This window comes from Talpa occidentalis, unplaced genomic scaffold, assembly GCF_014898055.3.
Source record: "Talpa occidentalis isolate TD23 unplaced genomic scaffold, MPIMG_talOcc4v2.1 talOcc4.14, whole genome shotgun sequence".
Lineage (NCBI taxonomy): Eukaryota > Metazoa > Chordata > Mammalia > Eulipotyphla > Talpidae > Talpa > Talpa occidentalis.
Genome location: NW_023601433.1, coordinates 61644411 through 61664046, shown reverse-complemented (window position 1 = coordinate 61664046; position 19636 = coordinate 61644411). Strand labels below are relative to the sequence as shown.

Below are 19636 nucleotides of genomic sequence, written 5' to 3'. Positions count from 1 at the left end.
GGCGGGGCGGGCGACGACGCTGTTCCCTGCGACCATGGGCGAGTCCCGCAGCACCCACCGCCTGCGCATCGTGCTGGGGCACCTCGGCCGCCCCTCGGCCGGAGCCGTCGTATCCTTTGGGCGACGCGGGGTTCGGGCCGGGAGGGGCGCCGCCACCGTGGCCTTCGCGCCGGGCCGATCCCCAGCGGCCGTCGCTGAGGGGGTGCCCGTCGCTGAGGGGGTGCCCGTCGCTGAGGAGGTGCCCGTCGCTGAGGGGGTGCCCGCCGCTGAGGGGGGCCCGCAGGCTCCAGGCCCCGCCGCGCTGGCTTTTTGGTTACTCCGAGGCCGGCCGAGGGCGGTTGGTGGTCACTCTTCCGGGCACCGGGGCGCGGGAGAGGAGGGGGCACCCCCCGGCACCCCAAGGGGCCCTGCCCGCGCCTGACCGCGGGCCGCAGTGGTAGCGTTGCTCCAGCTTTAGGCACCTCTGGGGGGCCCGTTTTCCTGTTTGTGAGAGGAGGGGGGGAGTTGGGGTTGGGGGGACTGCTCCCAGCTGCCACGTCCTTTCTGCAGCGTGACCTCCGCCCTGCAAAATGTCAATCCCTGGCCCCCCCAAGGGCAGAGAGTGGGTCACGGGGCCGGGGAAAGAGGGGGGGCAGCTCACCCAGGCTCTCCGCCAGCGCCCTGCAGCCAGGCCCTTCTCCCAGGGAGTCCTGGTTGCTGACCCTGCAAAGGGACTTTTGCATTTTTTCACTTGATTTTTTAAATTTATTTGTTTATTTTTAAAGATTTATTCACTTGATTTTAAAAGATCCTATGTCTGCCTCCTTCCTGATTGGGTCTTCAGAGGTGGATCTGGGAGGGATTGTGTGCTGCCGGTTTGGGATCCAGAAAGTTGTCATTCCGTGACACATAAATCAGATTGCTTTATAGATTATTTTTGCCTGCCAGGATTAAGGTGTTCCTGTGCAGTATGTGCTTTTGAAAGTTCACTAGAAAATTGCCTGGGATTTTGCCGTAAGCAACCTGACCTCCCCTCTGGTCTGCTGTACGTGCAGGATCCTGAAATCGCTCCTAAGATGATTGGAATAGTGGTTTCTTTTACTTTCAGTGGGCCTCTTCCCCTGAGTTTCTAAACAGTACTGTATCAAGACCCTTGCAAGTTTAAAATCCTGCCAATACAATGATAAGGGGAACCCAGGTGACTATGTAATTTAATTTTGCTGGTGAAAAAGCAGAAACAGGTTGAATGAAATGAAAACTCTAAGGTCTTTAAACTAAGGTGGTAAAATTGTGGTTCTGGGACCAGCCCCATCAACATCACCTGGGAACTTGTTAGAAATGCAGATTCTTGGGCCCACCTCACATCTATGGAAACAAAGCCGAGGTCAGCACCCTGTTATCACTGGCATCTGTTAAAATTCAAGAACCACTAACCTACTGGGACTAGAGGTAGCTGGAAGGGGAATTAAAGTTTCTGGGTTCAGTGTGTTCTCTTCAAAGTTGGTCTGATCCTGTGACTTCTTGTTATAATCGTCTCAAGGTCAAACCTAGTTTTTTCATCTGTGTGTCCTAGAACAGCACTGCCCAGTACAACTTTCTGGAGTAGGACCATGTGCCCACCCAGACTTCTGTACCGTAGCTACTGGCTGCATATGGCTGCTGAGCTGTTGAAATGTAACCAGTGCAGCTGAGAAAGCAGTTTTAATTTTAATTCATTTCAACTTAAATAATTAGCTGTGGTGAGTGGCTCTGGTATTGGTCAGCTCGGCCTACATTTTTGGTAAATATGTGTGTGGTTTAACCTTAAATGCACTAATGGAAATTTTGTAGCAGTTTCTTCCCAGCCTTAACTGGTTGTGAAGAAACATGGGTTCTGAAAGAAAGAATAGTAATTTTTTTTTGAAGACTTATTTATGCATATAAGAACTGGGGTACAGGTCAGAGGTAGGGGGTGAGAGGGTTTACCAGAGGCAGAGTGGGGAGCAGAAGAGGCGAATTGACTGAAATACACTGCTGAGGGGAGCAGTGGGCGAGACAGGAGAGGTCTGCTGCCCCGCGTGGGTCACTTCCTTGGCAGGGATCAAACTGGTGCTGCTGCGGCTGTGGATTGCTTCATAGTGCTGATGCTTAACCCCTTGCGCCACCAGGGAGGCCCCAAGAATAGTAATTTTTGAAGTATAAAAACATAGTGCACTTACAAATTCAAATAAGTATAAAGAAAATAATTCCATAATCTCACCACTCACAGATCATTGTAAATTTTCTGGTGTGTTTGTTTTCTATGCATTTATGTTTTTATATAATTACATAATTAGGACAATTACGGTAAGTAGTTTTTACATCACTTTTTTGACATCTAGACACATTTCCACATCATTTGAAAAATGCTCCAAGAAGAACAACAATCATGATGCAGGACTGGTAGAGAGGAAATTATTTTGGATTGCAAGGTTGACCTCTGAACTGACCTGGCAACCCCCTTTTGCTGGGCAGAGTTCATGAAAGTCATTTACCTGTCTGGTAATTCTGAGTCCTGGCCTGCCTCTCTCCTTGACTATTACATGTCACTAAATTATATAAAGATATCATTTAAGAAATGATGACATTGTTATGAGAAGTGACTTTCTGAAAGTAACTTAAAAAAACAACAACAAAGGAAACGGGATACCATGTCGATTATCTGTGGTTACTGGATAGAAAATAAATCTTACAGAGACCCTCCCTGGTGGCTCAAGGAGTTAAGACACAGCACTATGAAGCTATCCATTGCCACTGCAACACAAGCTCGATCCCTGCCCAGGGAGGTGACCCACATGGCGCAGCAGACCTCTCCTGGCTCGCCCACTGCTCCCCTCAGCAGTGTATTTCAGTCAGTCTGCCTGTTCTGCTCCCCACTCTGTCTCTGGTGAATCCTCTCATCCCCCACACCTCTGGACTGCACCCCAGCTCTTGTGTGCATAAATAAATCTTTAAAAAAAAAAAAGAAAAAAAAGAAATCTTACAGAAAGAATTTCTAGTTCATTAAGATATGTAAAGTTATACTTGATTATGGATATCATATTTTACTTTGAATCATTATTAACTTTATAGATGTTTTAAAAAATACATTTATGCATACAAGAACTGGGGTACAGGCTAGAGGTGGGGGGGTGAGAGTATTCACTAGAGACAGAGTGAGGAGCAGAACAGGCAGATTGACTGAAATACACTGCTGAGGGGCGCAGTAGGTGAGTCAGGAAAGGTCTGCTGTGCCATGTGGGTAGCTCCCTGGCTGGGGATTGAACTCGTGCTGAAGTAGCTGCGGATTGCTTCATAGGTTGCGTTAACCCCTTGTGCCACCAGGGAGGCCCACAAATATTTTTTAAAAAAATGAAGACAGCTGTTTCTGATATTTTAGACTGGACTCCCACTAAATTAAAGACTTCTTTTGAATAGCACTTTTCTCCTTCTAGATGGAATCTTTCTGTTTTTATATAAAAAACTGTTCAGCAGTTTAGTGGAAGGAATAGTCATGGAGATAAAAGAGTTGAAAGCCGGGCCTCCCCGGTGGCGCAGCGGTTGAGCGCTGGGTTGCGAAGCTGCCCGCAGCCTCTGCAGTGCCGGTTCGATCCCCCGGCTGCTCCCCGGCCACCGGAGGAGGGTCCCACATGGCGCGCAGACCTCTCCTGCCGCCCGCTGCTCCCCTCAGCAGTGTACTTCGGTCCTTCTGCCTGCTCTGCTCCCCGCTTTGGCTCTGGTGAATTCTCTCACCCTCCCGCGCTTCTGACTGTACCCAGTGCTTGTATAAATAAAACAAACAAACAAACAAATAAATAAATCCTTAAAAAAAAAAAAAAAGATGAAAGCCATGAAGTAAAAAGCGGGGGTTGAGTTCTGGCTCAGTCATTTTCTTTTGGGTGCCCTTGGATGAGTCACAGGTGGGTAAAATTTGGCATGAAGCCTATGTTTCCTGCTCTGCGTAGTTGGAATGATAACACAGCTCTTGTCAGCCAAAATGAAATGAAGCAATGCCAGTGGTTGTATGTGTCACCAGGCTGTTTGGTATCTATGTAGTGCCAACCTTTTCTTGTCAGAGCCAGGCCAGGGTAGGCTATTGTTTCTGGAAAAGTTTGCCTTCACAATTTTACCTTAATTTGCCTTAATTCACATCTTAGGTAGCTCATCCCATTTCAGGGGGTCTTCATCCTTCCAGTTTCCATCCTCAACAATTCCAGTAAGTAGATTTAATTTTATGATATACATAAAAGTTTTTCTAGTAGTAATTACAATAAAAAAAGACAGTATATCATGTTACCTGATTAGAATTCGTTACACAAATCCTCCATTTCCAAGATTTGTTTTGACTAGTACAAATGTGGATTTTTTGAAGTCCATGACTTTAATTTTCTTTCTTTTCTTAAAAAGATTTATTTAATTTATTTATGCATATAAATACCCCTGTACCCCTGGGGTACAGGCCAGGGGTGTGGGGGGTGAGAGGATTCACCAGAGACAGAGTGGAGAGCAGAACAGGTGGATCTACTGAAATACACTACTGAGGGGAGCAGCAGGTGAGACAGGAGAGGTCAGCAACCTGGCCAGGATAGAACTCATGCTGCAGGGGCTGGCAATAGCTTGATAGGGCTGAGACTTAATCCCTGTGCCACCAGAGAGGCCCAACTTTCATTTCCTATATGTATTTTTAAATTTAGGAAGAAGGAACAAGTTCTGGAAAGTGCTGTCTGGTTTTTAAAATTCAAACCCTGCATCTTTCAATTGAATTAGCCTGTAGTTTGGTTATATTATATATTAGCTAGCATTTTAGATTTACCTTAATTTTCCTTTCCTTCTCTGGATGCCCTCACAGAACCACAGTTCCAACCTAGAGGAATGGGTTGGGTGATTTGAGTTTGTGTATATGCAGAAAACTAACCTGTAATTTGTTACTTTGATTTCTTCTGAGAATGCATAAACTAAACTATTGAGATATTAAATATTGAATTTGCTTCCCATCTGAAAGATGTTACATATTCATTACAGAAAAAAATTGTAATGAAAGAAATAGGAGTGGGCCTCCCCTGGTGGCTCAGCGGTTGAGCGCTGGGCGCGAGGTTGCCCGCAGCCTCTGCAGTGCCCCAGCCGTCGGTCAGGGTCCCACAAAAAAAAAAAAAAAAAAAAGAAAAAGAAATAGGAGTTTTAAAAAAAAAACATAATTTCATTTTGCTTGTATTCTTTGCAGTCTTTTTTTTTTTTTAACATCGTTTTGCTTTTACATAACTGTAGTCATTTTGTAATGAATATTTTATTTATAATAAGCATTGCCTAAGCCTTTATATGCTGTTCATTGTTAATGCCTGAGCCTATCCTGTTGTATGGGTGTAATATAATTAACTGTTCTTCCACTTTTGGGTGATAATGTTAATGCTTTGGATTTAAAGCTTTAAAACTTTTCTTCAGATTATTTCTTCTTTAAAGTCTTAGAAACAGAAATGGGTGGAAGCATATGAACATTTCTCAGGCTGTTGATACATTTACTAGGTTGTAATTTTTAAATATGGCTTATTTGTGATTTTGCTTTCTCCTTTAGATTTACTAAGGATAATAATGTTCTAAGCCTGGAACAGAGAAGATTTTACGAAGAAAATGGCTTTCTTGTCATTAAAAATCTAGTCTCTGATGCTGACATTGAACGTTTTAGGTACAGTAAACTGTTATTCTACAGAATTAGGTGTTATATTTATGGATTGGGAATATGAGCTCGATTGCGCATGTTCAGATACTTTCCAGTGACTTGGCTTGTTAGAAGTGGTCGGGAGTCTGAGCTCAGGAGTCTTGGCACCAGCGTTTAGCATTGTCTGTTCTGGGGCAACTTACTGACCCTTCCCGTGCCTCATCTGTAAGATGAAGATGATGAGTCATTAGGACTAAATAAGGTAAAATAGAGAGTGTGCTTCAAACAGGGCCTGGCAGGGTAAGAGCTACAGAATAGTCTGCTATTATTATTCAGATGTAACCAAACCACAAATATTTTCCCACTGGTCTGTTCAGTTAAGGCATATTTGACTTCTGGTAGTGAATTCCAGCCTCACTGCTCTAAGACCTGGATTCCTAGATGGTTATCCTTGCTCCCCCCTCATCAGAACAATTCAGCCTGAGACTGGAGGGCAACCTAGTGCAGAGAAGCTCTCCTCCCACTCCCCCAGATCTTCCAACAGGGCCAGGCAGGTGCTTGGAGCCAGCAGTAATGACATCATTTGTCGATTTAATTTTCCAGGAATGAGTTTGAAAAAATTTGCAGAAAGGAGGTGAAGCCACGTGGATTGATGGTGATGAGAGATGTGACCATTGCAAAGTCAGAGTTTGTTCCAAACGAAAGAGTGGTCACCAAGGTGCAGGATTTCCAGGAAGACCAGGAACTTTTCAGATACTGCACCCTACCTCAGGTCCCACACCTTCCTGTGCTTGCTTGCCCTTTAAGTGAATGTAGTCCATGCTGATGCCTGCCTCAAAAGCAGATGTGTTGCTTTTACTTTATCTAGCCTTTCCTCCGATGGCCCCGAGCAGTGGTTCTCGGGTGCACCTTTGGCCATGTCTGGGGACACAGTTGATTGTCCGGTCAGGGGAGGGGGTGCTACTGGTTCCTAGTGAATAGAGCCCAGGGATGCTGCCTATGGGGCCTCGGGATCCTGTGATGCACAGAATCACCCCTCCCCCAAACAAAGAATTACACAACCCCAAATGTCATTTACACTGAGATTGAGAAACCTGCTCTAGAGATCTCTAATTATCTTTGGTTGGAATTCTGTACTGAGAGCCTTTCTCACACTCCATACTGGTGTATCAACGGGTGAAATTGCTAAGGCTCTTTGTTGTAAAGCTGTTGTCAGCAGAGGTGTGAATTCGTCTTTAATGTTGAACTAGTTTTTTAAAAAAATATTTTTTATGAGTAGCTCATGTATAGAAGATACCTAATTAGTGCTGAAGGGCATACCATGAAAAGTAAAGTCTCCTTCCATCCCCAGTGCTGCTCACTGTTCTTTTTGTATTCATCTAGATTTCATGTATCTGCAAGCATATTTGTCTATCCCCCACCTTCTGTGTAACATGGGAATAACTGGTTGTAACCTTGTTTTTCCCACTTACAGTAGAGTTTTAATATCAGCATTGGCGGATCCCTTTCATATCTTTTAAGCTACTGCAAAATATTTCATTGCACAAATGTACTGTAGTGTGTGAACCATATGTAGGATAATTTTAAAGGGGACTTTGCATACAGTACTTAGAAATGATAAACCCATGTGCTGTTAGAGTATTTGATTGCACGGGTAAGCCCCTGTGATGTCCTGCCCTTTGAGTTGGGGATCAGATGGTCCTTTTGGACCTTCTGTTCTTCCCAACCAAGTCCTATCATAGGATGTGTAGTGTATAGGTGGCACCTCGTGGTGGCTGCAGCACCAGCAGGACTTCCAGATGTCCTGTATCTCTAAGGTGTGAGCCCTGCTTTTGGCCGTTCCTGCAATGATTTGGGGAAGGTGTGCATTATTTCACTAGTTAAGTATTTGTTTTAATGTGTATTGGGAACATTAACCAGCACATCAGACTCATAATTTCAGGAAAATTATTGATCAAGATAAAATTAAATTAACAAAAGGAGTTAATTTAATGTAGGGAAATTTTAAGCTAAATAGCAGTGCAAAGTGTGGCTCTGGATGACTGAGATTTAGAAAATATCAGTGAATGCCAAAAAGTGACAGGCTGACTCCTATGATTTTTGTTAACATTTCAAGCATCTCTTATAAATGAGACCAAGTGTTGAGATGGCAGTAGGAAGTGCTTCATATTTTGCAGTCAGGATTGGAGTTTGAATACCATCCTTTTCATTTAACTGGCTCTGCCAACTTGGGCAATTTATTAGTCTCGGGCTTATTCATGTGGGGCATTCATTGATAGGATTATTAGTTAATAGGGACATTAATTTTAAGGGATTTTTGTAAAGCTTAAATGGGCTGATGTCTGAAGCCTCTCGCAAGTGTAAGCCTTCCATGATTAATTTACCCTCCATGTCACCTGCTGTCATTGCAGTTCATTCTGCATAGCACGCATCTCCACCACAATCATCTGCATCATTGTTTATAACATCTTCCTTCTTGCAAGACAATGAACTCCAGGGTGAGGGGGCAGGGACCTGCTTAACCGTGTGTGCCCATTTCCTGTCCCTCTGCCTGGTTCACAGACTTCAGTACAGGGCTGTGGAGTGAATGGCTCCGCTGGTTGGTAAGTGTTCCCTGAGCCCCTTTGCTCTACCTTCCTCTGGGCTTCTAGTGGCAGCTACAAGTTTGTTAGGACCAATTGGTCTCTTAGGAAGAGGCAGCTGCCTTCTCATTGGGCAACCACTGACTGTGTTACTTGACAGACATGTATTTCTGTGCTTCCCAGGTGATATTTCATAGAAATTCCTCTCTTACTTGTAGGGAAAGTGGTTAGTCCAACTGGTTCCAAAAAAACTTACTCAATTCAGAGTGTTTGTAAGGCAGGAATGGACACAGTGCAGGTTTTCTGATCCCATGCAGACCGGGTAAAGGAGGAGTCAGAGTCCTCAGTGGTTTTGCAGGTCTTTTATTGGGGTTCACCAGGCATATGGTAGGCAGGGGTGCTGGGGTCTGGGAGGCTGGCAGTCCTCCCAGCCCCCAGCAAATCTTCACTCTCTCTGGGCTCTCTGGCGTTCTCTGCTTCTGCTTTGCTTCTCTCTCGGCTTCTCTTTCGACTTCTGCTGCTATTGGCGTCCCCGTGATGCCGCCCTTAAAAGCACAGTCTCAGCCCAGGTGAATCTCATCTACCTATGCCCACACCCTATTCCAGGTGCCCGCCATCAGGCATGCATTCAGGACAAGGATCCATCATCTATCCTGATGGTGGGAGGGCAGAAAAGCCTGACATTTTTCCTTACCCTACAGTGTTATAAATTGCTAATGATTTCCATTGCTCGCCTTCCCATGCTGTATGTGCAGTGTTGTGAAATGCCATTGTTTTTTTAAATGATTGCTACCTTGCTTCTTGTGTAGATACTTGAATTTTGTGTTGCTTGCTTGTGTATTTAATTTCCTATGAACTTCTCTCTCCTTTCCCTCAGATCCTGAAATATGTGGAGTGCTTCACTGGACCCAATATAATGGCCATGCATACAATGCTGATAAATAAACCTCCAGATTCTGGTAAAGAGACCTTAATTGTTAAGGAGAAGCAAAAAAAATGCTGTTCAATTAAAGCACCTAAGGTTGATGTTCTAACCTTAGCTGTGTGTATGTAACTGCTAACCATTACATGAGGGAATATGTATTCTTTTATTTGTCTTAAACTGCCTGCATTATAACACCATTGAAGTATAATAGTGATTGCAGAAGTTAATTGTTCGGTTTGTGCTGAAGTTTTGTACAACTGGCTTCTCAAAAATGCAGTTCATGAAATAGAGGTTCCCATGCCATCAACTCAGTTATTAAACCTCTCTAAACCTTGCTTAATAGTCTCACCAGAAATACTATAGATTCTGCCTTCCTGATGTGAAGACATTATTACTACTAACAAAATTAAAACTATTCTTATAAATAACATATTGCAGATGTTTTAAAAATTTCCTGTGCTTGCAAAAATGTAGTTTCTAAGACCCCCAGAGAGTCTGGTTTGGAAGACAGAACCCAGGGGTCTACATCTTCTTAACCAGTCTCAGAGATTCTAATGCAGGTGGCTCTTGGGCCACGTGAGAGAAATTCAGCTAGACCAGCAGAAGCAAATCAGCCATTAGAGAAACTCTATCCTTTTCAATTTCTTTCTGCCTCCCAGTGGCTGGGAGAAGTTATGTGATTGGCCTGTTGTTTTAACACCAAGTCTCGCTCCCTGGCATGTCCTGCTTGGAGAGGTCAGGTGGCTCCCGGCAACCAAGTTCAGAGAGCAAAGCCAGGGGAAAACGGAAATGTGGTCCTGGGTCTGATTATACACCAAAGTCCTAAGTTTGATAGGAAACCTCTTTGAGGGCTATCTTTTTTAAGCAGCCATGTAGAAGGCTAGAACCTGAAATATGACCACTCTCTTCAATTTATTTTTTTTTATTTTTTTTTTTTTTTAAAGATTTATTTATTTTTCTATACAAGCACTGGGTACAGTCAGAAGCGCGGGAGGGTCAGAGGATTCACCAGAGCCAGAGCGGGGAGCAGAGCAGGCAGAAGGACCGAAGGACACTGCTGAGGGGAGCAGCGGGCGGCAGGAGAGGTCTGCGCACCATGTGGGACCCTCCTCCGGTGGCCGGGGAGCAGCCGGGGATCGAACCGGCGCAGCAGAGGCCGCAGGCAGCTTCGCAACCCAGCGCTCAACCGCTGCGCCACTGGGGAGGCCCCTCTCTTCAATTTAATTAAGCAAATTTTTTTTTGGATTACTATTGTCTGTATCAAAACCAGAGTTACAGGGGCCTCCCCGGGTTGAGCGCAGCACTGTGGAGCTGTCCGCAGCCTCTGCAGTGCGGGTTTGATTCCTGGCTGACCGTGGAGATACCCACATGGCGCGGCAGACCTCTCCTGTCTCACTTGCTGCTCCCCTCAGCTTTCAGTCCATCTGCCTGTTCTGCTTCCTGCTCTGTCTCTGGCGAATCCTCTCCCTGTCCTATGCCTCTGGCCTATACCCCAGCTATTGTATTAAAAAAAAAAAACCTAACCAGAGTTACAGAAGAATAAAGCACAGTAGAGATTTTGACATATGTATAGCTTGCTAGAAAATAGTGTTGTATGCACTCTGCTATTAGAAACCCAGGACAAAAGTAGAGGATCCAGAATCACCATGCTGATTTGATTTTCCAATTGGGTGCTCTCTTTCTGTAGCGTAGTTTCATTGTTTGGTTTTGCTCTGGCTTTTGAAGCAGAGAGGAGAATTCTGAGACTTGAGTGTCTTAACAGCAGGTTCTGTTTCAGGCAAGAAGACATCCCGGCATCCCCTGCACCAGGATCTGCACTATTTTCCCTTCAGGCCCAGTGATAACATTGTCTGTGCTTGGACTGCCATGGAGCACATCCACCGGGGCAATGGCTGTCTGGTCGTGCTCCCAGGCACACACAAAGGCTCCCTGAAGCCTCACGATTATCCCCAGTGGGAGGTAGGTCTGCCTAGAAGCTGGCTCTTGAGCAGAATTTCTTTTACCTTTACCTAAGAAAGAGGCCACTTCCTTTCTTAGCAAAATATTGTTCTAGGATTTGAAATTAAGATCATGAAAAATTCAAGGATGTCAGATAAAATAATCACTTTCGTTCTTTCAACAAGTGTTTGGAAGCCAATAGGAGGGACTTTGATAGATGCTGTGTAGGGCCTAAGATTGTAAAGCCTGGTTCCAGAGGGAAGACATGAACATGTCAACACCAGAAGCACGTGACAGTACCCTAGCAATGGTTATTGGAGTAAAGGGTGAGGGCAAATGGGAACGGTGTCACCTTCCAGGTGGAGAGGCTTATGGAGGCTCTGGGGACACTGTTTAAGCTGAGCCTTGAAGAGTAGCGTAGACTGTTCCGTAGAAAGGAGGCTGGCAGAGGCCTTGGGTTAAGATAACCATGAACCTGACTGAAGAGTGGGGGTGTATTTGGGGAGCAGCAGTGGAAGATGAGCCTGAAAAGGTGTACTAGAATAAGATCAGAAAGAACCTTGCTTGTTATACTAATGAGTCAGCATTTATTTGATGGGACTGGAAATTTTTTTTTGGAAGTTCTTGGAAGAACTTTTATTTTTTGAGTTTTATCAAGGTAGAATTGACATATAATAAACCATATATTTTGAGTGTACAGTTTGGTAATTTTTTACACATAATGATATCTCGGCCACCACAAACAAGGCTGCCCCCTTTCCCTGCCTGCTGTAGGCAACCACTGCCCCCATTTGGCCTGGGCACACCTACCAGCCCCACTGTGGTAATGGTGGAGTGGCACATGCTGCTTCTGTAGAGGGACATTCTTCAGATAAGTGGTAGCTTTTCGGATATGCATACTCTTGTTGGCCTGGGCTGTTTCACAAGTGTTCTTAAGATGAACAGTAAAATTTGAGCCCCTTGATTTGCATGACTTTGTAGTGTTTTCTGGGTCAAGTGAGTAGCCAACCGTTTTCAGAGATCACTAAGGCCACTACGGGAAGAGCTCAGTCTTCTTTATACTAAAAATGTGCAATGAATACCTTGAAGTTCTGTTCTTATGTAAACATCCAAGAATTTCTTAACTGAAGAAAAAGACATAACTTAGATAAAAACATTACCTAAAGCAATGGCAGTAGTTATTAAGAAAAAACAGTGTTTTAATTTATTGTTGTTTTTTATTCTGGACATGACATGAGTAGTTCTGAGCTCAGAAAAGAGTAGAGATTGTTGTCTTCCCTCTTTTGGGAGAACAGTTAGCTTCTCAGTGATACTCTTGAGTAATAGAAAAATAATTTATACAAAGTTCTAGTGAGGAAAGTATCATGTTGAAAAGAATTACTAGTTCAGACTGAAAAGCAGATCTTCTCTCTGACTCACAAAATGCAAAGTTGATCTAGATTTTTTTTTTTTTTTTTTTTTTTAAAGGAAGGATTCAGGACCTTGGCATGGAGAGGCTTTTTTTTTTTTTTTTTAAGATTTATTTATTTATTTATACAAGCACTGGGTACAGACAGAAGCACAGGAGGGTGAGAGAATTCACCAGAGCCAGAGCAGGGAACAGAACAGGCAGACCGATGAAGTACACTGCTGAGGGGAGCAGTGGGTGCAGCAGGAGAGGTCTGCACACCGTGTGGGACCCTCTCCGGTGGGCAGCCAGGGATCGAACCGGCACTGCAGAGGCTGCAGGCAGCTTCGCAGCCCAGCATTCAACCACTGCACCACCAGGGGAGGCCTGATCTAGATTTTTATATATAATTCAGTAATGAAAGGTAAATGAAAATTCCAGATTTTTCATTTGGTCAGAAAATGTCTATGATTTTAATATCAAACATGTAACTTTTCAAATACCAAATACTTGATTTTTTATATATTTCTTTTAAGAATCTATATATTTCTATTGGAAGACCATATAGAATCTGTGATTTTCTTGATGCGCTGATAGTTTTTATTTAATTATTGGCTTCCTCAAATACAGACGGGGTGTCTCTTATGTGTTTTAGGGGGGAGTTAACATTATGTTCCATGGGATCCAAGACTATGATGAAAACAACAACAGAGTGCACCTGGAGATGCAGAAGGGGGACACTGTTTTCTTTCATCCTTTGCTCATCCATGGATCTGGTCGAAACATGACTCAGGGGTTCCGGAAGGTACTCATGATCATTGAACACTTTTCAGAAATGAGTGGGTTGTATACCAAAATGTCAATATATATTAACGCTGAAAATATTTATTTTTAAAGATTTTATTTTTATATATAAGAACTGTGTATAGGCCAGAGGTGGTGGGGTGAGAGGACTAATCAGAGACAGTGTTGGGAGCAGAACAGGCAATTCTACTGAAACACTGCTAAGGGGAGCAGCAGGTGAGACAGGAGAGGTCTGCTACGCCATGTGGGTTAGCTCCCTGTCTGGGGATTGAAATCAGGCCTTTCGGTGGTAGTACTGAGACTTACTAGGCCACCAGGGAGGCCCTGAAAACTAAGTCCAGACTAATCTGGACTTTGGTTTATTCACTAAGAAATTTATATGCCTTGTTTTTTGCCTCTTATCTGTCAGAAGCCACTTGACCTCAGGCTCCCAACCCTATTGAAACTGAATCAGCAATATTCATGGGGTTGCTTTGGAGCAATTGTTTTCTTTGTAGCTGAAAGCCTGTGCTTTCGAAGGCTAAACTAAGGCTGATAACACTGAAATAATTAAATTTGAATTTTACTTAGCTCACAGTAACCATATATAAAAGTTTATATTATCATTACTATTGGGAAGATATTGACATGAAACAGAGGCTGCCCAGAAATTGGATTTAGCAGGCAGCCTTGTTTTTCTTACCCCCTTAACTTCTGAGTATTTTAATTATTTCATTGCTCATATTAAAAACTGACAAGATTTCTCACAGATTCTCAGATTTCTTATCTAATATTATCTGAAACCTAATGGTATTGTGTTTGTGAGAAATCAGAGAATACACATACACACACACAGAGAAGAATATTATTTAGCCTTAAAAAGGAAATGCTTCTTTTTCATTTGCAACAACATGGATGGATCTTGAGAGTATTATGCTAAGGGAACTAAGACAGAGCATAAGCACTCTGTGTATAATCAAACTTGTATGTGGAATCTTAAGAGATCTCATAGATACAGAGAACAGAATGACTGTTGCCAGAGGTGGGGCATGGAAGAGGTGAAGATGGACCCAGAAGTACAAATTTCTAGTTCTAAGATAAATAAGGCCTGGGAATGTAGTGTCCGGCCTAGTGGCTGTAGTGAGTGGTACTCTATTGTGGATTTGAAAGTCACTAGGAAAGTAGATCTTGAAAGTTCTCATTATGAGGAAAAAAATCCTAACTGAGGGCGATGGATGCTAACTAAACTTATTCTGGTGATCATTTTACAAAATACACATTTGTCAAATCATTATGTTATATTCCCTAAACAAATAGAATGCTGTATGTCAGCTATAGCTCAATAAACTGAAAGAAACACATAGAACATGTACACAGAAGTGCACATTGGCCCTTTTGCCTCAGCCTCCCATGTGGCTTGGCATGGCATGGGCAGTGACTCTACTGCCTAGAAATTTGATGTTTTGGGCAAAGCAGGAACTCCTTCTGACAGGTGTGCTGATCTTAAGATAACTGACTTGTGATGAAAGTGGAAAATGAATTTTTAATGACTGCCTTGCCGTTTAGATTTGTTTATAATTTTTTCAAGAATGGGGAGAACTATATCAGCTTTGCCCTCACATGGATACTATCTGTAAATGATACAGAACTTTTTCATTGTCTTTTTGAGTAGAGAGGAGTTATGGGCACAGTATTTTACTTCACAAGGTACTTTCAGTGGCTTTCCCTAATTTGTTGGCATTGAAATAACCACCTACCACAAATTCAATTAGGTAGCTAATGTCTATGACTAAGATGGTGAATAAATATGGAATGCACTCCTTTGTAGAATTTGGGGATATACACTCATTAGAAACATCAAATGCCAAAAAGTAAAAGACCTTTGTGTTATTTTGTTCCTGGCCCCCTATGTGCCTTCTGAAGATTAATATCACAGCAAGCTAAAAATCTCTTGTAATTTCTCCATTACCCTTTAACTGAGAGAGGGAGAGCCGCAGAGACTGGTTTAAGATACAGTGAACAGCTTTCAATGTAGAAAAATGCTCAGTGAAATAACTGACTTTCTAAAAGAAGACTCCTTGATTGGTTGGTGTTATTTTTTTTTTCAGTCTTTTTTTTTTTTTTTTTTTTTTTAAAGGTTTATTTATTTATTTATACGAGCACTGGGTACAGTCAGAAGCGCGGGAGGGTGAGAGAATTCACCAGCGCCAGAGCGGGGAGCAGAGCAGGCAGAAGGACCGAAGTACACTGCTGAGGGGAGCAGCGGGCGGCAGGAGAGGTCTGCGCGCCATGTGGGACCCTCCTCCGGTGGCCCGGGAGCAGCTGGGGATTGAACCGACGCTGCAGAGGCTGCGGGCAGCTTCGCAACCCAGCGCTCAACCGCTGCGCCACCTGGGAGGCCCAGTTGGTGTTATTTTTTTAATGGGATTTTTTTTCTCATATTAATTGGTTCACTTTGCAGGCAATTTCCTGTCATTTTGCTGGTGCTAGTTGCGAGTACATCGATGTGAAAGGCACCAGTCAAGAAAACATTGAAAAGGAAATTGTAGACATGGCGGATAAATTTTATGGTGCTAAAGGAAACATTGACCTGAAGGTACGTTTGTATGAAATGACAAGGTCAAGATCTCATTTTAAAAAAATTTTTTTTTAAGATTTATTTTTATGCCTATAAGAGCTGGGGTACAGGCCAGAGGTACGGGAGTGGGGGTGCTGAGAAGATCTACCAGAGACAGAGTGGGGAACAGAACAGGCGGACTGACTGAGGTACATTGCTGAGGGGAGCAGTGGGCGAGTCAGGAGAGGTCTGCTGTGCCATGTGGGTAGCTCCCTGGCCAGGGATTGAACTCGTGCTGCAGTGGCTACGGTTAGCTTCATAGGTTGCGTCTTAACCCCTTGTGCCACTAGGGAGGCCCCAGAGATCTCATTTTTTCCTTTTCATCAGGTTTTAGTAAATCTCATACTTTATTTAATTTGAAAACATGAAGGGCTTGGTTTAGAGTTCATTTTGGAAACACTGCTGACACCCACTAGAAACAACAGTGGAATTTGAGTTTGGACTTTTTTCCCCAGAGTGGGGCATGTGAGAGCTCTGCTTCTCTGTCTCCGTGCCCTGTGGCATGCAGGCTGACCTGTTCCCAGGCAGGACAGGCAGGAAAGGAATTTAAAGGAGGGAGGTGAAGGTTAAAAGCAACCTTTGGAACAACATATAGTTGGATTTTGCTTTTAATCCAGCCACACTCTGTCTTTTGTTTGCTGAATTCACCTATTTACATTAAAGATGATTACTGATATATGAGGGTCTGCATCTCCCATTTTGTCTTAGTTTTCTGAAAGGTTGTTTATTTCTTTGTTCAGGTTTTTTCCTGTGTGGACCTTCTTTACTGTGATTTAGAGAGGAGCTCCTTTCAGTTTTTCTTGTGGGGGAGCTCTAGTGTTGGCAAACTCCTTTAGCTTTTATTAGGACTCAATTTCTGAAACACCTTCTGAGCACAAGAATCTCGATCTGCTCTTTATCCCTTTCCCCTTTAGAACATATTAGCATACCCACATCTGAAAATGCTCCGATTTTACATTTGCACATCCTAGAGAGTCCTGTCCTTTCCCTTTGCTCAATACTTAAAAGCTTTACATAGCTAACATATTCTGTCATCTGGGGCTTCTGTCCACAACCCTGAATTTTAAGGCAGAAAAAAAAGGTATACATTATGTTTGAGGTTTGTCATGATTCTGTTTATTTTAGTTACTATGTAAGTTGCAGTTTATCAGCTTTATTTAGGATAGCAATGCTCACTTCTCCTGTGAAGTTCTTTGCAAGGTACAAAAGTACTTCCGATATTACTTTTCTTATTTTTTTTTTTCTACCAAAACCCAATGAAGTAGTCATTATAGCTCCATGCTCTTAGTGAGAAAAGATTGTGGAGGCTTGGCCTAACTTATGTAAATAGCAGATTCAGCGTCAGGTCAAATTCCAAAATCTTTCCATCATGCCTTACAGTTGGCTCAGAAACAAACAAGAAAGTCTGAATTGTCTTAGGACAAAGAAAAAAACCCAAGTAAGCCAGTCATCCATGACATCATTGTCACAGTTCTGATCTAACCAGGAGTAGAATATTCAAAATGAGGCAGATGAGTAATATGGAGGAAAGCGTGTAAAGGGGTAGTAAGGAAGCTGCGTTGCGATGATCACACATAACACTCACCCAGTTGTGAAACCCGGAGGCACAGAGTGCCAGATGGAACAGGGCTGGCAGCTTGGGGACACTGTGTCCTAGTTTATTTAACACTCTCGGACACTGGAAAGTAAAATGATTGGAGTCGCAGGTTATGGTTTATTTACTAACTGATAGGGTTATTATGGAGATTTTTTTCCTGTTTAATCATTTATAGATGCAAGAAAACTGTTTTATCATAGAGTGAATAGACAAATTGAAATGTAGTTCTATAACCGTATTCTATCTGGCATTATTTCCAGGATGTTTGGAGATACCGAGCACGACTGGTGAAAGGAGAAAGAATCAATCTTTGAATGAGCCCTCTGCTTGTAACTCTCAGAAAGAAAACCCAAATGAAGCAAAGGAGGTCTACATACTTTCTTAAGGAGATGATGTGATCTTTTCCATCACAATTAACAAAATCAAAATGCATGCCTGGGTACTTATTGCATATGGTTAATTTTGCAGTGCAACGGCGCTTTATTAGATATAAAAATAATAAAAATGAAATATTAACATTCTAAGGAAAATTGACAGGAATTACTACTAATAAAGGTGATTGATATATAATTTCATTGTGTTAATGCAGTTTCTTTTATTCAGTTAGCTCCTCACTAACTCAAGTAGAAACTCAGGGTGTGTTGTTTTGCATTCATTTCCTAGAAAACCCACCACCTACCAATTTCATGTTACAAGAAAGTTCTTTCCAAATCCAGAACAGCACATTTAATGAAGGGCACAAGGGTGCTGTGGACTAAAAATAAGAGTGGGTAACTCATTGTGACATAGGATTCCTTCCATGACTTATCCAACCCAATCACCTTCCTTAAAGAAATAAACTGGATCTTTCCAAGTCTTTTTCTCTGTTCCTAAAGAATGAAGACAGGGGTAGCTTTATCCGCTATTTCTTATTGGGTAAGACAGCTGAAACTTTCACTATTGATGAAGGAAACCTAACCTCTTTCAAGGTGCCAGGAAATTACTGGATACTTTTGCTTTGGATTTCAAGTAAGCATGGATTGGGGAAATTTATTTTGATAGAGCAATTTATTGCTATACCAGCTGAGGGCAGTAGGGAGACATGGTCCTTGTTTTTTAAAATTCCAGTTAGAACTTTAGTATGAAAGAAAGAACATTCTGCTAAGCACAAGTTTTCTTAAACCTGGTTTCACTGTTTTTTGTTTGTTTCTGTGTGAAGACACCCAGGTTCGGCTCAGTTCCAGGTGGAAACTGGGATATGAGAGTTTTTGAAAACACAAAGTTTGATTCCCAGCTATTGCAGTGAAACAAACCCACTGGAACTCTTATACCAGATACTCTACTGAGTGGGAATGGGTCAATATTTCAGTATATGGTCAGTTACAGATAAGACAAAATGACACAAAGTTTTGAGTTAGAGTCTTGTTCTCTTTAAACTCCCAGAAAGTGAGACCTCAAGCATTCCTAAACTTACTGTATATTAAGTCTTACAAGGCATGAAGAAAGGAGTTAACAAAGCAGGGCTGAGATGTCTATCTTTAGAAAGGCCTGTTTACAAGGTTAATCCAGGCTGGCATCTGGGAACTTGCCAGGGTTCTCAATAATCCCAGAGCTGAAGAGTGGCTCAGTGTGTCCAAATTGTACAATGTGATTTATGCCAAACACCTGCTTTCTTTCTGGGATATGAGTTTGGGGTACACTGTAGGCATGGGGTGTCTGTGAGAGCAGCCTGGGTACTGAATCTCTAATGAGTTTCCCTTGTAGACAACATTGCACATGTGTTGTCACGATTCACGGTTGGAGTAATTAAACATGTCCTGTATAACTCCACCGAGAGTCTTCCTTTGCATCCCTTTGCTATAATGTCATGATAATGACAGTCTGGTGGGTACTCCGGCAAATCATTGTACCTAGGGATGGTCTTGGGTATCAACACAACTGGCACTAGAAATGGGATTCACTAAAATGATTCTTGACTCATTAAAATATCAAGAAAGCTCATTTGAGAAGAGGAATTATGAAATGTTGGGATGTTATTAGTTTCTAGTGGCTATGGAGTCACTGGTTGTATGCAACAGTGAGAGGTCAGTTAACTATGAAATTTACTAAATTCATTCAGCAAATATTTGTGAGGAAAATGAATGCATATTAATTCACTTCCTCTTTTGTATAGATGTTTTTGTGCTTTAGAAGAATCAG

At 42.7% G+C, this 19636-nt stretch overlaps 1 protein-coding gene across 1 annotated transcript; it reads left to right on the top strand.

Moving 5' to 3' along the window:
* Positions 1-18039, top strand: PHYH (phytanoyl-CoA 2-hydroxylase). The gene is made up of 9 exons (XM_037510620.2): positions 1-109; positions 4134-4192; positions 5546-5656; positions 6233-6401; positions 9089-9170; positions 10914-11095; positions 13117-13266; positions 15706-15840; positions 17719-18039. Exons 1-9 carry the CDS (start codon positions 35-37, stop codon positions 17770-17772), a joined length of 1017 nt encoding a protein of 338 aa, XP_037366517.1. The 5' UTR covers positions 1-34; the 3' UTR covers positions 17773-18039.
* The last annotated feature ends 1597 nt before the right edge of the window (positions 18040-19636 follow it).